This window comes from Terrapene carolina, unplaced genomic scaffold, assembly GCF_002925995.2.
Source record: "Terrapene carolina triunguis isolate 2854851 unplaced genomic scaffold, T_m_triunguis-2.0 Scaffold236, whole genome shotgun sequence".
NCBI lineage: Eukaryota > Metazoa > Chordata > Testudines > Emydidae > Terrapene > Terrapene triunguis.
In genome coordinates this window covers 7,682,280-7,699,568 of record NW_020664587.1, presented here as the reverse complement: position 1 = coordinate 7,699,568, position 17,289 = coordinate 7,682,280, and the positions used below count along the sequence as shown (strand labels likewise).

Below are 17,289 nucleotides of genomic sequence, written 5' to 3'. Positions count from 1 at the left end.
GGGGGGGGCGAGCTGGTCGAACTTTTGCTCCAAGTGTTGGTCGCGGGGCCGCTGACAGCCTGGCGGGGCCGGGGGCGGAAAAAGAAGAAACAGGAGCGAAAGAGCGAAAGCAAAGACGGGGGCGTGGCCGCCCCATGCAGCCGGAACAGCACCAGGGGGACGGGCTAAATATAGCGAGCCGCGGGCCGAGCCGGGGCTGGGCGCAACGCGTGTGGACGCGGGGGGCTCGCCCGGGTCTGGACGCAGGCGGTGGCCTCGTGTGTGAGCGGCCGGGTCAGGAGCGGTGCCCAAGGGCCAGACTCACACGCTCCCACGCAGGCTACAGCAGACACACGGACAAAACACTGGGCCTGCACCAGAGGGGAGCGGGAGCTGCCAGAGATGCCACCAGGACCCGGGAATTTTGGGAACAGAACTGGGGGGGGGGGGGTCTGTGCACAGTCAGGGTAGGGCATGGCCTTCACTGCTTCTCAAAGTCTGCATTGTACCAAGCCCCCACCTGTTGGCACACTCCATCTACCGCTGGGCTCGTGGAGTCATAAACCCAGGCTGGAAATTTCCCCCCGGAACCGGCTTGCCACACTGCAATGGATCTTCTAGTCCAGGATCCTGCAGCGTACAGAGCCAAGGCCTGGTGCTTCAGCGAAAGGCCCCTGTGCAACCCTCTCCCATTGAGAGAAGGGAAATTTCTTCCTGACCACAGCTGGTGACCAACATCTGTCCTGAAGCATGAGGGTTTGGCGATGCATGTCATTTTATTGTAGCCCAGGGAGCAGGCTGTTCTTATTCAAAGTAGCAGCTAATCCTTTCAAAGAGCCTAATTGTAAGGCTAATGATGACATTTGCAGTTATGTATGTAAATAACTAGGTTGTTTAAGGTCTTTGGGACAGGAACTGACCATTACAATGGGTCTGCGCAGCACGTCGCACAAACTACAACTCACATGAGGCACGATGGCAGTGTATCAAAACTGAAATGGTTCAGATGTCGGGTATTTGGGCTTCCTGAAGAAATAAATCCAAAATTTCCTCAAAAAGCGGACACCTTTTGTGAAAAAAAATCATTTAGCCAAAAACCCAGTTTTCCATCAAAAAGAGTTTTAGGGGGAAATTTTTTGACTAGTCCTGGTAATTAAATCCCATGCTTCAAGGCACAAACTGATCAGCTATGAGGGGGTCAGGAAGGAATTGTCCTGCATTCCACAGCCAGTGTTCCACCACAGGCCAACTTTGGGTTTCTCCTAGCTCTGAAGCATAAGCTCACCGTGGAGACAGGATGGTGGTCTGTGTGCAAAACAGAGAGAGGAGGACTAGCCAGGGGTTTTAGACAGTGCCACTAATTCTCTGGTTTGACTTTTCCCCCCCTCCCCATGTTTATTTTTCAAATTCAAGTTTGTAATGACCCTCCAGGCTGAGCATTTTTAGGTCATTAGTGTACAGCTTAGGCCGTTGGAGTCTGCCAGCTTCCTAACACCAGCCCAGGGGAGGGGGGGTGTATGTATGAGATGAAAACCCGTGCCATGCCTTAGTGCTTAAAGAGGCACAGGGAGGTAGCATCAGGGCTCAAAATGTAAGGTTTCTTTTATCAAAAGGGGAGGCAGGGATGGGGGTGGGGGAGGGCAGACATATGGGACTAGAAACATTTTCATGTAGCAATTCAGGGGGGAGGAGTTAGAGGTTGCTGCAGTGTTGAAAAACAACAACACTGGGATGCAGCAAGAGAACCAGAAAATGAAACTGACTAAAGAGGGTAAAAATGAAACTGATTAGGAACAGAAACAGATTAGGAACAGATCTGTTTGATGTATAGCATTCAAGCCGAGGGAACTGCAGAAAGAAAACAGCATCAAGGGTGAGAATTCAAGTCAGATCAAAGTTTACAAAAAACAAGGTCTCCTAAGTCCACGTGTAGAAGTAGCCGAATTTTCAAAAGTGCCAAGGGCCCACCAGCCCCCGCTGAAGTCAGTGGGCAGCTCAGCATTTTTGAAAGTCAGGCAGCTGAAGCTAAATCTGCATTTTGAGCTGGGAACGACCCCCCGAGCTCGAAGCGCAGATGCACCCTTAATGAAGATATTCGCTCGGATTCTCCAAAGCACTTTCTTAAATCTCATTGAAGGGGACTCAGAACATGCTTTGCTGAATTGGGGCCTTGGGGTCCAAATGTTGAAGGGTAACTAGTGATTTTGGGCGGCCACCCTCACAGACCTCAAAAGGGTCCCTGATTTTCAGAGGGTGGGTGCTTAGCATTTTTTTTTTTTTTTTTTAGTTCTGCCCCTATTCAGCTGTCTCAAGTCAGATAACAACAGGCATGCAAAATTGCTAGCTGCTTTTGGAAATTTAGGAGCTGAATGTTGGGGATTTTATTTTTTAAATCTCAGTCGAGATGTTCAAAAGTTTTTCTAGGGGTAACATTCCATCGGGCTGTTGGAAAGAGGATTTGGTGTTGTTTTAAAGAGGAGTCTCTCTTTAAGTAAAAAGTTATACCTGCCCCATCTGTAAATCTTTAGTTTTACTCCTGAGGGTAAATGCAAAGTGCAGCCAAGCAGTCCCTTTCCGGGTTGTCAGGAAGGCTGGGTATAAAATGGCTGATCCAAATCGAAAAAGGCAGGTGGGAACACACACAGAGTTGCTGCCCTGGACAGGATCCCTTATGCAATTTGACACCAAGAATTACACGGAGAGACGACTCAAAAATTCCTTCACGTACTTTTGTCTAGGAGGCCAAGGGGAAGGATTCCGCCACTTCCAGGAAAATAAACTCACATCAGCAGGAATCTAATCTGAATATTCACTAAAATAAACCCTTTACTTGGGTCCAATTGCAAATGCATCATAGGAGGAAAGAGGAGTAAGGCTGTCTCTTCAGCCCTTCGCTCACACACCTTTGTGCTCAGATGCTGCCACCCACAACCCGTGCTTCGGGGACAACGTGACCTAGAAGCAAGGTCCTGGGTGGAAGAGTTGCCACATCTTTATAGCTAGGTGAGAGAGTCCACCAAGGACTCAGCTGCTGTAGGAAATGGTGTTGATGGTACATAAGGGGCACTCTGACCTCAGAGTCAATACTGAACTAACACCCCATGAGGTGCTGTCACAGTGGAGGGGATATAAAACCACTCGGGAGCATCAGAAATCCCACAAGAGTATCCCAGCCCAATTCCAGCTTCCAACTCCAGCCTGTTCCATTCTTCTTCCCTCTATTCGCCCCCACAGTTCAACAGAAGACAATATGCTTCCCATTCCTGTCTTAAAGTGCTGTGCACTGTTAAACAGCTGCCAGACTCCACTCCAGAAGTGGCTGCATTTCAGTTATGGGTGAAGCGATTTCTATACCTAGTGTGTCCAGCACTTTGGGATGAGGCTTTGTATTACTACGATATTATTAATTGTATATAAATATTCATACCTCACCCATCACTGGACTGTCTATTAATACCTATGGAAAACCACTGTTGCAGTCACATATCACACAGAACCACTTCCACTTACCAAAAAAAATCAATTTTATTAGAAATCGGGGGGGGGGGGAAAAAAAAAAAAGAGCATCTTGAGATGAGATATTCCACTAAAAACCCATTGACAATTATAAAACGCAACTTGATCACAGGGGACAACAAATCACGAGGGAGGCTCATATGGGTCAGAAGCATTGGTCCCGGTAAACCATTGCAGAAGCCAACCAAACAAGCACCCCACCCCCTTTAAAATGTATTCCTGACAGAGGCTAGAATGAGTCTCTGTATAACCATTAGACCCACGGGAAAGGAGCCAGAGGCAAAAAAACACAAAACCAAAACTGTACATTCAAAGCAGAGATGGGCCTACGCCTGAGCCCCAAAATTACACTAGTCTCCCTTCCCCGCCACAATTTTTGGTGGTGGGGTCCTCATCAGATCTAAACCGGCACCTAAATGACTAGGCATCCCGGGGAGAACCACAGGGGGCCATCTCTTGTCCAGCCACCTCCATCAAGAGCCTTCTTTCTAGTCATTGCACTCAGTGGCCTCTGTCTAGGTCAGGCCAAACCAGATCTGAAGTCCGCCCGGCGTTATGGGTGATTGAAATCTGGACCCAAATCTACCTGGCCTATCTCCAATTCGAGCCCGGCACTACATGGGCAGGCCAATAGAGACCTCTTTCCTATCTATAAAAAAAAAATATTTCACAGTTTCAGGGTTAGGAAGAAGGTGGGAAAAGCCACTTGACAAACTAGCTTTTCCTTCTCCGTGCCCATCAGAACACCACAGTCTCCTGCTGTAGGATTTCTGCCTAGAGATTTCCTACCCTGCTATAGACAAAGGCGAGGGGACCAAGGAGAGATCCAGGGACTGGACTCCTATTAGGGTCGGGGACAAGGCATCCATCTGGCTCCCTTTATTTCCTTCAAGTATTTTCCTGTAAGGGAAAGGGGATGGAAAGCCGGATCGGAGCCAAAGAAACAGAGCGGCCTCCCAAGAAGAGGTGGGTCTCTGTGAAGCAGGCGGGTGATGAAACCCACAGGACAGAAGATTCACTGAGACTCCAGCAAAGCTTCATCTCCTAAAGCGGGAAACAGACAAAAGCTGAAGGGGGCGACAGTCAAGTCACAGGGGCTTTTAGGGGGGGGGGTGTAAACCCTTGGTGTAAATTGGTCTGTGGGTCAGGTCTGACCCAGAATGAGCCCTCTGCACTTCCAATCCCCTTGGCTTGATTTGCAAAAGGGAACCGTTTCTAACCCCTTTTTTAAAAAACAACCATCGAGGGCTAGGTTCTCTCAAGCGGACGATCTGGGCCCCGATCCTGCCAAGACTTAAAGCACTTCTCCCACCTAACCAATGCCCTGCCGTTGCAGGGCACCACGGGCACTGGGGCACTTCGGTCCTGCCTGTTCTCTGCCCGCAGCACACGTCAGCTTAGGTGCCTGAGGACTGAAATGCTTTAGTTATTGGGCTCAACACAGGAGTTGCTGGGTGAAAACTGACAGCCTGGGATACACAGGAGCTCAGAGTAGATGATCTAATGGTCCTTTTTGGATACTAGGAAAAACCTTTTCACTAGGAGGGTGGTGAAGCACTGGAATGGGTTCCCTAGGGAGGTGGTGGAATCTCCTTCCTTAGAGGTTTTTAAGGTCAGGCTTGACAAAGCCCTGGCTGGGATGATTTAGTTGGGGATTGGTCCTGCTTTGAGCAGGGGGTTGGACTAGATGACCTCCTGAGGTCCCTGCCAACCCTGATATTCTCTGATTCCTTTCCGGGCTTAAATGCTATTTAAAAAATCACTTCAGGCATGCAAGCAGCAGCCCTGTTGAATGGCCAGGTATCATGCTAGTTGCGTGCTGAGCTAGGGCAGCCGTCAATGGTACCTGCAAATTATGCAGATGGGGAAACGCAGAGATTCAGAATGACAGGCCAAAAAGCAACTGTCTCAATTACTTTTAAATAAGCGGAACCTGAGGGTTCGGAGCAGTCCGGGAAACACATGAACAGAATTCACTGCTGGATGACCTTGGGTAAATCACTACTCCTGCTGTGTGCCTCAGTTTCCCCATCTGTAAAACAGGGATGATGCTACTCAAGCTTAGTGGTTTGAGCATTGGCCTGCTAAACCCAGGGTTGTGAGTTCAATCCTCGAGGGGGCCACTTAGGGATCTGGGGCAAAAACCTGTCTGGGGATTGGTCCTGCTTTGAGCAGGGGGTTGGACTAGATGACCTCCTGAGGTCTCTTCCAACCCTGATATTCTATGAAGTCTACCTCCTCTGTACAGTGCTTTGAGACTGACCGATGAAAAGCGTTAGGTGTTCGTTGTTGTTATTAAAGGGCAGGGACGGTGAACACCCTGAGGCATACCGGGGGCAGTCAGCCAGCCCTGTGCCAACGCTAGGGGCGGAGAGGGGTCGTTTCCGGAGGAGGAGGCAGGAGAAAATGGGATGAAGTGGCGCAAAAGGGGGAATTTAGGCAGTGTCCGGAGACAACTCTCTGACATCAAAGAGCAGCCCAAGGGAAAGAGCAGCACTTGAATCGATGGAAACACCACTGGAGGATCCGTTGTAGTGAGCCCCCTGTCCTAGCGCACCCCCCTGGTGGGGGAGGGAACAGTCTGGATGGCTTAATCTGGCTTCCCCATCTCTAATTTCTAGGCTTCTAGGATAACACACGCAGCGCTAGACTTGCTTTTTATCCTCCCCTTATCAGCCGTTATCGGCCTGGGCCAGTTAGGCCAGGATTAGGCAGAGAAAGACTCCTGTATGTCTCCGAGGTGTAAGGTAATCCCCCCTTTCCCAGCATTGCTCATTGGCTGGGGGCATTGTGGGGGGAGGGGGAGGCCAGGAGAGATGCCCGGCGTTGGCGGGGGCATGAGGCCGGACATCGGGACTTGATAGGCCGTGTCCTGCTATGTATCCCTAGGAAATAACAGGGATAGCGGTGCGCCTTGCATGGCCACGTGGCGACTGTTCCTAGTCACCCACAAGGGGCTGGCGGCCTTCTCCTGGCCTGGGAAGAAGAACACACAGTTTGGGATCTGCCTCCCCCTTTCTTTCCTTCAATACAGACATTTGAGGCCAGTGGAGCGCCGCCCGGCCCCTACCCCTTGCCCAGTATTGGAGTGCTGGAACTCCCAGCTCCCACTTTTATCCCGGGGGAATGTGATGAGAGGCATCCAGGCTCCAAACAGAACTCCCTTCCCTGGCCCAGCCATAACCCTACCCCTGCCCCGAGGAGGAGACGACCCCATAGAGCCCACAAAAGTTATGGAGCAGACAAATGGCAGAAGCCGAGGCGTGCAGAGCGGAGAGCAGGCCCAGCAGGCCGGCCGTTCTCTGTCCATTTCCTATCGGCTCCGCTGCCCCTCCCCGTCCCCAACTCCGCAGGAGGAGGTTGCAAATTCCACCAGATCCTCAAGCCTTCCCCGGTGATCAGCTTCCCCCTGACTGAGGCAGGGAAGACGATGAATCCCGTTGTCCAGCTCATCCAGTGAGCTGCAAGACTGGGGTGAGCTGGCCTAGCCGGGGGTGTAGAGACAGACACTGGTCCTGGTGCGATGGGTGGGTGGGATGCCCGGCCGCTTCTCCGTCCAGGAAAAGGAACTAGTCTGGGTAAAGAGGCTAAATGGACCAGCACATGGTGGGAGGGTGGGGGATGTTGATTCCACCCGAGCCCCTGCTCCAAATCCTCAACACAGTACGTGCCCTAGCGTCCATTACCCTCAAGGTCCAGACTGGAGGGTGGGAAGGGAAGCAAGAAACAGGCCTCTGCTCCTGTGATGCCCTTGTGGAGCTGCTTGAGCACAAAGTCCTGACACCTTGGTGGTGGGGCAGCGAGCGCTCAGCCCTGCCCCCCACACGCTCGCCGAGAGCTCGCGCCGGCTCCGAGGGGAAAGGAAAAACCAGCCAGTCACTCTTGCAAGAGGTGGACGGAGCTGGCAGGGAAGACGCCCGTCCTGGAGCCATCTCCTTCAATGAAGCCGACCTGAGAGACAAGGCAGAAGGCAGCAGATGAGAGCCGAGGTGTGCCAAGGGGGGCTCCCCACTCAGAAGGTGCAGGAAGGAGTTGGGGTGCCTGGTTTATAGAGTTTAGGGGAGTGGGGAGAGAAGTGTGAAGATTCACAGATATACAAGGCAGGGAATGGGGGTGGCCTTTGCACCCCAGGTGGGATCCTGAGACCACACATCTCTGCCCCCAATACAATTCCTAGCTGGGGGCTGTGAGGAGGGGACTGTGAGTGCTTCAGCTCTGCCCCCCAGGGACCAGAGTAGGGTTGCAACTTTCTAGTCACACAAAACCAAACACCCTAGCCCCACCCCTGCCCTGAGGCCCCACCCCTTTCCCGAGGCCCCGCCACCTGCTCACTATATTCACCCTCCCTTTCACTGGGCTGGGGCAGGGGGTTGGGGTGCAGGAAGGGGTGAGGGCTCTAACTGGGGGTATCTGGGGTGGGACCAGAAATGAGGGGTTCAGGGTGTGGCAGGGGGTTCTGGGCTGGGGTAGGGAGTTGGGGTGTGGGAAGGGGTGAGGGCTCCGACTGGGGGTGCGGACTCTGGGGTGGGGCTAGGGATGAGGGGTTTGGGGTGCAGGAGTGGGGCTCCAGGCTGGGGCCGAGGGATTCGGATTGCGGGAGGGGGCTGCGGGTTGAGGCAGGGGATTGGGGTACAGGAGGGTGCTCTGGGTTTGAGGGGGGGGCAGGGGGTTGGGGTGTGGGCTTACCTCGGGCGGCTCCCGGTCAGCGGCGAGCTAAGGCAGGCTGCCTGCCTGCCCGCCCTGGCACCATGATTCACACACCCTGGAAACAGCCAGCAGGTCCGGGTCTTGAGCGGGGGGGGAGAGGGGGGGGGGGGGGGGGGGGAGAGCCAGGAGGCTCCATGCGCTGCTCTTGCCTGCAGGCATCGTCCTCCCCCCACCTCCTATTGGCCGGTTCCCAGCCAATGGGAGTGCGGAGCCGGTGCTCGGGGCGGGGGCAGCGCGCGCAGCCCCATGGCCCCCTGCCTAGGAGCCAGACCTGCTGGCTGCTTCCGGTGCCAGCCAGGCCAGGTAGGGACGACCCTGCCTTAGCGCCGCAGCACCACCAGACTTTTAATGGCCCAGTCAGTGGTGCTGTCCGGAGCCGCCAGGATCCCTTTTCGAGCAAGTGTTCCAGTCGAAAACCGGACACCTGGTCACCCTAGACCAGAGGGGTCAGTGGAGATGGGAGCAGAAGCATCCCCTAAACATTAATCTAATCCCCCCCGGGCCCTGATCTAGCACCCTCCTAGGGGACCGGGACAGTACGAGAGCGGATCCCAGAGGAACAAGAGCCTCGGCCCCAAGGCCAGAACCCGGGGCCTGGGTTCCCCAGCCGGGGCCTAGCCCAGTAGTCCAAGGAGCCCGCAGAGCAGCGGCACTCACCCAGGTCTGCTCATCCTCCTCCCGGGTCACCACGATCACCTCACCCTTGGAGAAGCTCAGCTCCCGGGCCCGCTCCCCCTTGCAGTCCACCAGAGCCATCGCCCTCTTCTGCCTCACCTTGGCCTGCGCAAGCAAATGGCACATGTCTCCAGCGTCCTGGCTCAGGGAAACGCCTGCTGCTAAGGCTTCCTCCCTCTCCCCCCCATGCATTGCTCCAAGGCATCACCGGGTGAGGGGTGTCCATGGTGTGGGGGCACATCGGGTTAAAGAACCGTGCCCCTGCCTGCCCCCCACTTCCCCCCACCCACCTATCACTTCTTTCACCTTTGCCCACTCCTCCCTGACCCATCCTTTCCCAATCGGTTTGTAGCCAAGGTAACAACTGTGCCCAGAAGATTCCCAGCTCAGCCTATGGCCCTTGTAGCCAGGATTTCCACAGCCCCAGCGTAATGGGTGAAGCATCTGCTCCGCAAGCCCCACGGCACATGGGGATTTTACTCCCTTTGAGGCGGTAAGTGCCCCAGCCTCATCCTCCAAGGTAGGCCCAGCAAGACCAGTTTCTTTCCTCCCAGGAGGCACGCAGCCGGCCACCAGCCCTTCGTTAACAAGCCACGTCCATCTGCAGGAGTGAGGACCCAAACACCCCCCACACATCTGGAATCGCTGTGATGGCCACCATCTTAACGGACACATAGGAGAACTGAACTGGGGACCTCCGGATCTAAACCTGGGAGGGCAGGTCTACATTCCGAATTGACAGCATGGCTGGTGAGAGAGAGCTCTCCCCTCGGCTTAACACCACCACCCCCGCGAGAGGCAGTAGCTGTATCGGTGGGAGACGCTCTCCTGCCGATATAGCACCATACACACAGCGGGTTAGGTCAGTTTCACTACGTTGCTCAGGGAGGTGGATTTTTCACACCTGAGGGACATAGTTCTACTGAAGTAAGTATGTTGTGTAGACCAAGCCTGAGTCTCTGCAACTTGAGCTAGAGAGAGACAGATCTATATCCTCTGTAGATCAGGGACACGTAACATACACTGATCAGTGGGTTACAGCTGCACCCTTCACTCCAACAGGGAGCCCAAATCAGACAGGCAGAGCAGGGGGATGAGCACATACATTGGAGCGGGAGGGAGTGGTCACAGGAAATTTCACAGCTGGCAAGGGAATGTGAGAGTAGCTGGAAAAAAAAAAATCAAAGCCACAGAGACGGGCAGTGGAGCCACAAAGAGACAGGGACCAGCCCCCTTCCCACAAGACTTACCGGAGCAAACCTCCTGGGCATGGGTACAGGGGGAGTGTTCTGTACTGGACTCGGCGCCTTGCTGGAAGGCAAGTCCTCGGGGCAGCCCGAGCTTTGCGGGGAGATGGCCAAGCCGGAGGATTTCCCCACCGAGCCGCCGCTGATCCGCCGGTAAGACCGGGTGCTTTCTGAGCTGAGGGCAGAGGGGTGAGGGGTTGCTTCAAACCATCAGGAAGATGGGATGTGGTTTCCCACCCTCTCCCCCCACCACGAGACCCCAGTGGGCTCCCCCTCCAAAGCATGGACTTATTCTAGCCAATGGTTTCTTCCACAGAGCCCCCCGCCCCCACACCTTCCCCTCCACAATGGCTTTTTCTCCCCTCCTTCAACCCCAGCTCCCCACTAAACAGCACCAGCTGCAGGACTGCACAGCAGTGCCGGGGTCAAACAAGCCGCCCGGTGGGACGTTATTGACAGAATCTGTAACCGTATAGATCACTGTTGCAACCACTGTGATATACTTGCAGCAAATATTGTACAAAGGTTGTCGTGTAAGGGGTCTATGGAAAGGTTATGATTTTCTGATTATGCGATCTGTATGTGTGTATCATGTTTGTAGTTGACGTTACGAATATTGGCTCTATACTGTCTGTATTTCAAACTTGTGCTATGCTTCTGGGTGACACCCCAGACAATTTAGTGTCAGCTCTGCCTAGCCTGCTTGATGGCCCATTAAGGGCCATCAGAGATACAATTGACCCATTGAAAGAAGGCAGATACACCTTGTGACTCAGCAAGGTATGCAGGGACACGCCTATGGACAGAACTCTAAGGTTTTTTCTTGCCATGTGCCCAAATGCTTGTATTTGGAACAAAGAAAGAGGCCACATGACAAGAGACTATAAAAAGCAGCTGCCTCATCTCCATCTTGTCTTCAATCTTGTTTCATACCTCTGGACGATCTTTGCTGCCTACACTGAAGCTTTGAACAAAGGACTAAATGACCCATCCCAGCTGGGGATGTTCCAGAGACTTGATTTGAACCTGCAGTTTATTCAATCACTGCTACAAGCCTGAACCAAGAACTTTGCCATTACTGTATAACACTGATTCCATTTAACCAACGTTAGCTCTCATCTCTATCTTTTTCCTTTTATGAATAAACCTTTAGATTTTAGATTCTAAAGTATTGGCAACAGCGTGATTTGTGGGTAAAATCTGATTTGTATCTTGGCCTGGGTCTGGGGCTTGGTTCTTTGGGATCCAGAGAACCTCTTTTCTTTTACTGGGGTATTGGTTTTCATAACCATTTGTCCCCATAACGAGTGGCACTGGTGGGGATACTGGGAAACTGGAGTGTCTAAGGGAATTGCTTGTGTGACTAGTGGTTAGCCAGCGGGGTAAAACCGAAGTCTTCTCTGTTTGGCTGGTTTGGTTTGCCTTAATAGCAAAGGAACCCCAGCCTTGGGCTGTAACTGCCCTGCTCAAAGCAATTTGTCCTGAATTGACATTCTCAGTTGGGTCCCACCAGAACCAGCTTCGTTACACCAGGGGAGCGATAGGGCTGAATATTTGCAATGATATGGAAGTTGCACGGACAGAGGGTTTCGCCTGTTTCGTCCCTTTCCCGTGAAGAATTCCCCATGTGGTGGAAAGGCATCCAAGGGCCAAACCCTGGATCGTTTGGCCCTTGGGGTGCAATTTGGGCTCCTCCTGAGCTGATCAACGCCATCACATCTAGCAGGTTGTGCAAACCCCCTGTCAATGGTGCAAAACCCTGCCGAGGTAATCCAACACCTCTCCCGCCACTGGGGGGCGCTCCTATCCCACAGGGGGGCCTCCTCTCAGCCGCAGGCTCCGGGGTCCACTTCCTACCTGAACTTGACTGGGGTTATTTGCCCCTGTTCCGGCGACGTCCCAGCGGCAGGCTGCTGGGCTGTTGTCTGACTGGTCTCCGACGTCCTCCGCTGGCTACCGCTCTCGGTCTCTGAGCGGGTTTCCCAGTAGACCGTGCGTCTGGCTTCCGGGGGGCTTCGGGAGGTGGACAGCGGCCGGGAAGCACAGCCGTCCAAGGTGCTGGGAGCGCTGGATGTGGACAGGTGTCGGCAGGCAGGTGCCTCTGACGACGCAGAGAACTGGGGCTCGGAGGCCTGACGTGGGAGCTCCGGGCGATCTGGGACAGAGGGTACGGGAGATGAGGAAGTGATGTGCCCCAGCAGAGAGCTCCCCATGCGTTTGCTTGGCCTTTGAGTGCCCCGTGGTCTTTGATTTCCCACTGGGGAGTGGAGTCAGGGCACTCTTGGCCTGCAGAGCCCTTTCCAGGAATGGCCAAGCCAGGTCAGAGTAAGAACTAGCCGGGACCTTCTCCCCAGCCCTGAACCTCCCCCCAAACCTCAGCTGTATTTGGGACACAAGAGAACTAACATCCCTGGTTATTCTCCAGTGTCCGGGCTGCCTCCACCCTTCCTGGGCCAGCTGGTCCCAGAGTCCCACAGGCCTGAGGCAAAGCAGGAAGCTTGGCTGGAGGATAAATCCTGTTCTCAATAGGGACGGATCCTCAGAGCTTTGCTCTCACCAGCACTATCATCCTCCCTTGGCCTGGCTGAAGGGGGGGACAAGCTCACCTGCTGGGCTCTGCCCCGGTTTGGTTCTGGAGCCACCTCTGGTCGGGTTTTTGATGGGCAGCGGTGGGGGGATCTCCTCACTCTGTGACCGCCGCTGGATGGGCCGCGAGGGGACCAGGATGGTCTCGTAGGTCTTGTTGCTGATGTCCATGCCAGTGCAGCTCCACCGGTTCTGGGGGACGAGGGCGGGCTGGCCCGTAGTTGGGGACGACGTGGACTTGAAGGATCGCTGCAGCGGGCTCAGCTGGATGGGGGTGGAAAAAAACAACCACTGCTTCCTTGCTGCTGCCCAGAGACCCTCAGCAAAACCACCCCTCTCAGTAGCTTGGTGCCCATCAGGTAGGTGCTCAGCATAATCACCTCCCCAACTATGTTAAAGGAACCTGGCTCCTGCTGCTCTTTGTCCCGCCATCCAGGTGCCGGGTTCCTCCACTGCTCTTGGCTTGACGTAGCAATGTGCTGGGCTAGTGGGCAAGCCAGAGAGCCAGACTGGTTTTCGGGAAAGTTTGGATCCTGGTTCCCGTGAAGCCAGCCAGCTCTGCAACAGACTGCACTGTGGAGTGTGGGGGGACATCTCCTTTATTCGCTAGGAAAGGGAACTCTTAAGAAGTGGAGGCCCTGGTTTGCATTTGCTGATTTTGTTTTGCAAGGTAACCATTTGTTTCGATCACTCTCTCTTGTTTCTAGGGGGGAATCTCCGTTCCCTCTCTCAAATAAACCTGCTTTGGTTCCATTACATGTCGCATGTGTGACACAGAGGCAGTGGTTTAAGGTAAAACTAAGGCCCCCTGCTCTCTGGGGGCAGAGCGTCTGGGATTCCTGCGAGTAGCCAGCGTCAGGGGCTGGGTGTCACAGTCAAATGCTTCTAAGGGGACTCGGGTGCCCGGCGAGGAATGCTCAAGAGGCTGGTGGCAGTTACCACCAGCAAGATTCCCTCATGCTAGAGGCAGAGGAGTAACGAAGGGACCCCCACTGCTGGAGACCCCAAGAGGGTAGGAGTCCCACTTGCCCCTGTAGGGAGGTGGCCCTGGGCCTGGCAGGAAGGGCTCTGCCCATCCCAGAACCCCAGCCTGGCAGAGGCCAGGGACGCACGCACACGCTGCTCGGGAGAGCAGTACCTTCTCCTCCAGCTCGTCCTCGCTGTCGTAGGCGTATTCCTGAGAGGCCTCCCAGTTGTACTCCAAGTGCATCTGCAGGTTTAGCTTCCCGGCCTGTGCCTGCTCAAGCTGCCAGAAATTTGGGGTGCGAGGGGAAGATTCAGCTCCTCGGCAGAGCCCTGATCTTCTCCCATCCTGCATGCCCTCGACCCACCCGTCCCCCACGGCACAGTACCCCCAAACTTGCCTCCCTTCTCCACTCTGTGGCAGGAGTCATCCGGGCTCGACAGCAGGGACCCTGCTTCCTCCCATCTCCAGCCCAGGAAAGGACCTTACCCCACATTCTGCCCACTTCCATCCTTACCCCGTCCCAGACGCCTGTTCCCCACCCTGACAGCAGATCCCCTTCCCCCTCCCCCAGCAGCAACCGGCCTATGTTACGGTGAACACAAAGCGCTTGACCTACCAGCTCTTCGCACTCGAGGTGTTTGTGCCTCCTTGCTACGTCCAGGGCCGTCTCGCTTGCTGCATTCACTGCAGAGGAGGCCAGGGATGAGTTACCAGGGCTCCCCCCACCCCCGAGAGCACCCCTCGCTCCCGCCCCCTCAGGGAACCCCCCAGCGCAAAGGGATGCCCAACGCAGATCAGTGAGCACCAAAGCCCCATTGAGCCACCGCTCCCTGAATCAGAGAGGGCCCCAGATCTGACCACCAGGCTCAGGGCCGTTTCTGTGCTTGGACTGTCATCCGGAGACGGCGGGCAGGATTAAACCAGCCTGCACTGAGCCCAGCAATTTTGCACCCCCATAACACGCTCCAGTGAGTGGGTAACTGCATGAGCTCGCTCCTGCTCCATTCCACTCAGCCTTGGGGTCAATAACTAAAGCCAGGCAGGAAACGAGTTTCACGTCCCAGGAGAATTGGAGATTTTGTTAAAAAAAAATTCCCCATCCCAAATCAAGGGGGGGGGGAAAAAGTTGAAATCTCAAATTTCCACAGACTGAAAATCCAAAAAAATACTTCCGATTGGAGCAAGAGAAATGTTTTGATTCTCTTTCGAGCTTTTTATAAAAAAAGTGTTTCCTTTTTTTTAAAATGCAATAAATTAACTTCAATTTCTGAACAAAATAGGCATCAGGACCCGAAAAACGGAATTTGGTTTTAAAAAAAAAAAAGATAAAATGCGATGTTTCAACTTTCAAAAAAAAAATTTTTGAAACAAGAATGTCATCGAAACCGTCCCTTTCCCACACCCCGTTTTGGTTTTGACCGATTGTCATTTGCCAATGAAAAGGGGTTTTGCTGAAAAATTCCTGCCCAGCTCTATAAATAAACCTCGGCTCTCTAGATGATCTGGGGGTCCCTTCTGTCCCTAAACTCTATGACTCTGTAGAATGGGCCAGAATTGGATCCCCAGGTCTGAGCAGCCTTCCCACCCTCAACAGGAGCGGAGGAAGCTCCCTAAAATTGAGGGCGCTAACGGCATCCGAACTCTGGCCCCGCCTCTTCCCTCCCAAGGCTCCGCCCTGCCTCTTCCTTCCCCTCCCCAGGCCTTGCCCCGCCCAGCTTGCTCCTCTCCACCTTCTCCCCCTCCTCCCCCCCATCGCTTGCAGACGGTAAAACGTGATGGGACCATGGCCCCCTCGCTCCCCCTGTTCCAGCAACCCTGACCCTCAAACTACGTCTCTGGATCTGAACTTCATGGCTCAGACCCACCTCCCATGTAAACATTTCCCCCTATTCTCACACGTTCACACAAATTGCCAGGATACTGTTTAAATCCTTTACTATTAACATCAATTTAAATGGGGAAGGGATGTTTGTGTGGTCAGCATTCCCTTCCACAGCTGGGTGGTCCAGGCCAGGACTTAGAAACACCCTGTCTGGCGGGAAATAGGCAGCACAGGCTAGAAATTAAAGCGCCAGAGAGCACCACAGGGTCTGTCTGTGTCCTGCAGCCTCACTAAAGAATCTCCTGTATGGTCATTCCATCTGAGTCCTGGCTAACACGCGAGATACGATCAGGGCTTGTCTACACCCAAAAAATTGTACCTCTGTGACAATAATGCTGTAGCAGTGTGGTCGCTGCAGTCATACTGGTATAAAAGGCGTTCACGCCAGCCTAGCCATTCCTCTTCCCAAATTGGAATAAGCTATACCGGTGTAACGGCACCGGGATACTGATATAACTGCGTTCACACGAAGAGTTGGTTCAATTGAGCTAAATTTGGTTAAAATAAATAAATAAATAAAATCATACCCCAATCTGAAATAGTTCAGCGGGTACCAGAATTCTGGATAGGCCCAACTTTGGGACTTGTCGATATACACAATTTTAGCTATTCCAGTATAGTTAAAGCAGGACAAGCCTCATAGTGTGGACGCACTTATACCTGTACAGATGCGATCATACTGGTCCTCTACAAGAAGGGGGATAAGCTGTACCGGCATAAGGCACCTCTATACCTGTATCATCATGCTAGGGGTTGTACTGGTCTAATTATGTCTCTACAAATATCATATCCCTAATAGTATTAAACCAGTACAACAAGTGCAGGTAGACCAATTTTAGTGCATGTCTCCCTCACTCACACAAAGTCTTCACTGCAGAGTTAACGCAGGTGATCAGCACCCGGGCTAGCTTAACCTGGGGTGTGAGCAGCCTCACTGCAAAGCCCTGCCCGAGTTACCGGGTACATCTTCACTGCAATACAAGGCCCATGGCCTGGCCGTGGCTGGCCCGAGACAACTGACTCGGGCCCATGGGGCTATAAAAATCACAGTGTAGACATTAGGGTTCGAGCTCTGAGAGGACCCAGCAAGGGAGGGATAGCTCAGTGGTTTGCGCATTGGCCTACTAAACCCAAGGTTGTGAGTTCAATCCTTGAGGGGGCCATTTAGGGATCTGGGGTAAAAATCTGTCTGGGGATTGGTCCTGCTTTGAGCAGGGGGTTGGATTAGATGACCTCCTGAAGCCCCTTCCAACCCTGATAGTCTATGATTCTAAGGGGGGGAGGGTCTCCGAGCCTGGGCTCCAGCCCGAGTGGGAACGTCTACACTGCTATCTTTAGCCCCATAGCGTGAGCGCCGAGCCAGTCTCAGACTGGTTGGTGCGAGGGTATTCTTTGCAGTGTAGACGCAACCTGCGACTTCTGGGAGCACATCCCATGGTTCTTTATGCTGCAGTAAGCTGAGCCGCTCTACCATTCTTTCCCTGGGAACTGTGGGAGAACTTGTCTGCCCTTCTAGGCACATGGGGGCAATTGTGGGAAGGCATTGGAGGACTCTTAGCACTCCAGGGGTTTAGCCTGCATCCATACTGCAAAGTGGGAAGGTTACCCTTCCAGCCTGAGGGAAAGCAGTGCCTGGGCTAACCCACCCCCAGGTGGGCCAGAAAGCCTGGGTTTAAAGCATACTGTGTGTGTGTGTGTGTGTGTGTGTGTGTGTGTGTGTGTGTGTGTGT

General features: G+C 53.7%; 1 protein-coding gene across 1 annotated transcript in view; it reads right to left on the bottom strand.

The window, feature by feature from the left end:
* Window positions 1–6,129: 6,129 nt before the first annotated feature.
* Window positions 6,130–17,289, bottom strand: part of ASAP3 (ArfGAP with SH3 domain, ankyrin repeat and PH domain 3) — a 64,735-nt gene continuing 53,575 nt past the window's right edge. Inside the window, exons 20-26 of the mRNA XM_026657106.2 lie at window positions 14,294–14,361; window positions 13,849–13,956; window positions 12,731–12,974; window positions 11,982–12,279; window positions 10,128–10,299; window positions 8,860–8,982; window positions 6,130–7,446 (exon numbers count right to left, since the gene is read on the bottom strand). Coding sequence (XP_026512891.1) covers window positions 7,372–7,446; window positions 8,860–8,982; window positions 10,128–10,299; window positions 11,982–12,279; window positions 12,731–12,974; window positions 13,849–13,956; window positions 14,294–14,361 — 1,088 coding nt within the window. The 3' untranslated portion in view covers window positions 6,130–7,371. The remainder of the gene's footprint in view (window positions 7,447–8,859; window positions 8,983–10,127; window positions 10,300–11,981; window positions 12,280–12,730; window positions 12,975–13,848; window positions 13,957–14,293; window positions 14,362–17,289) is intronic.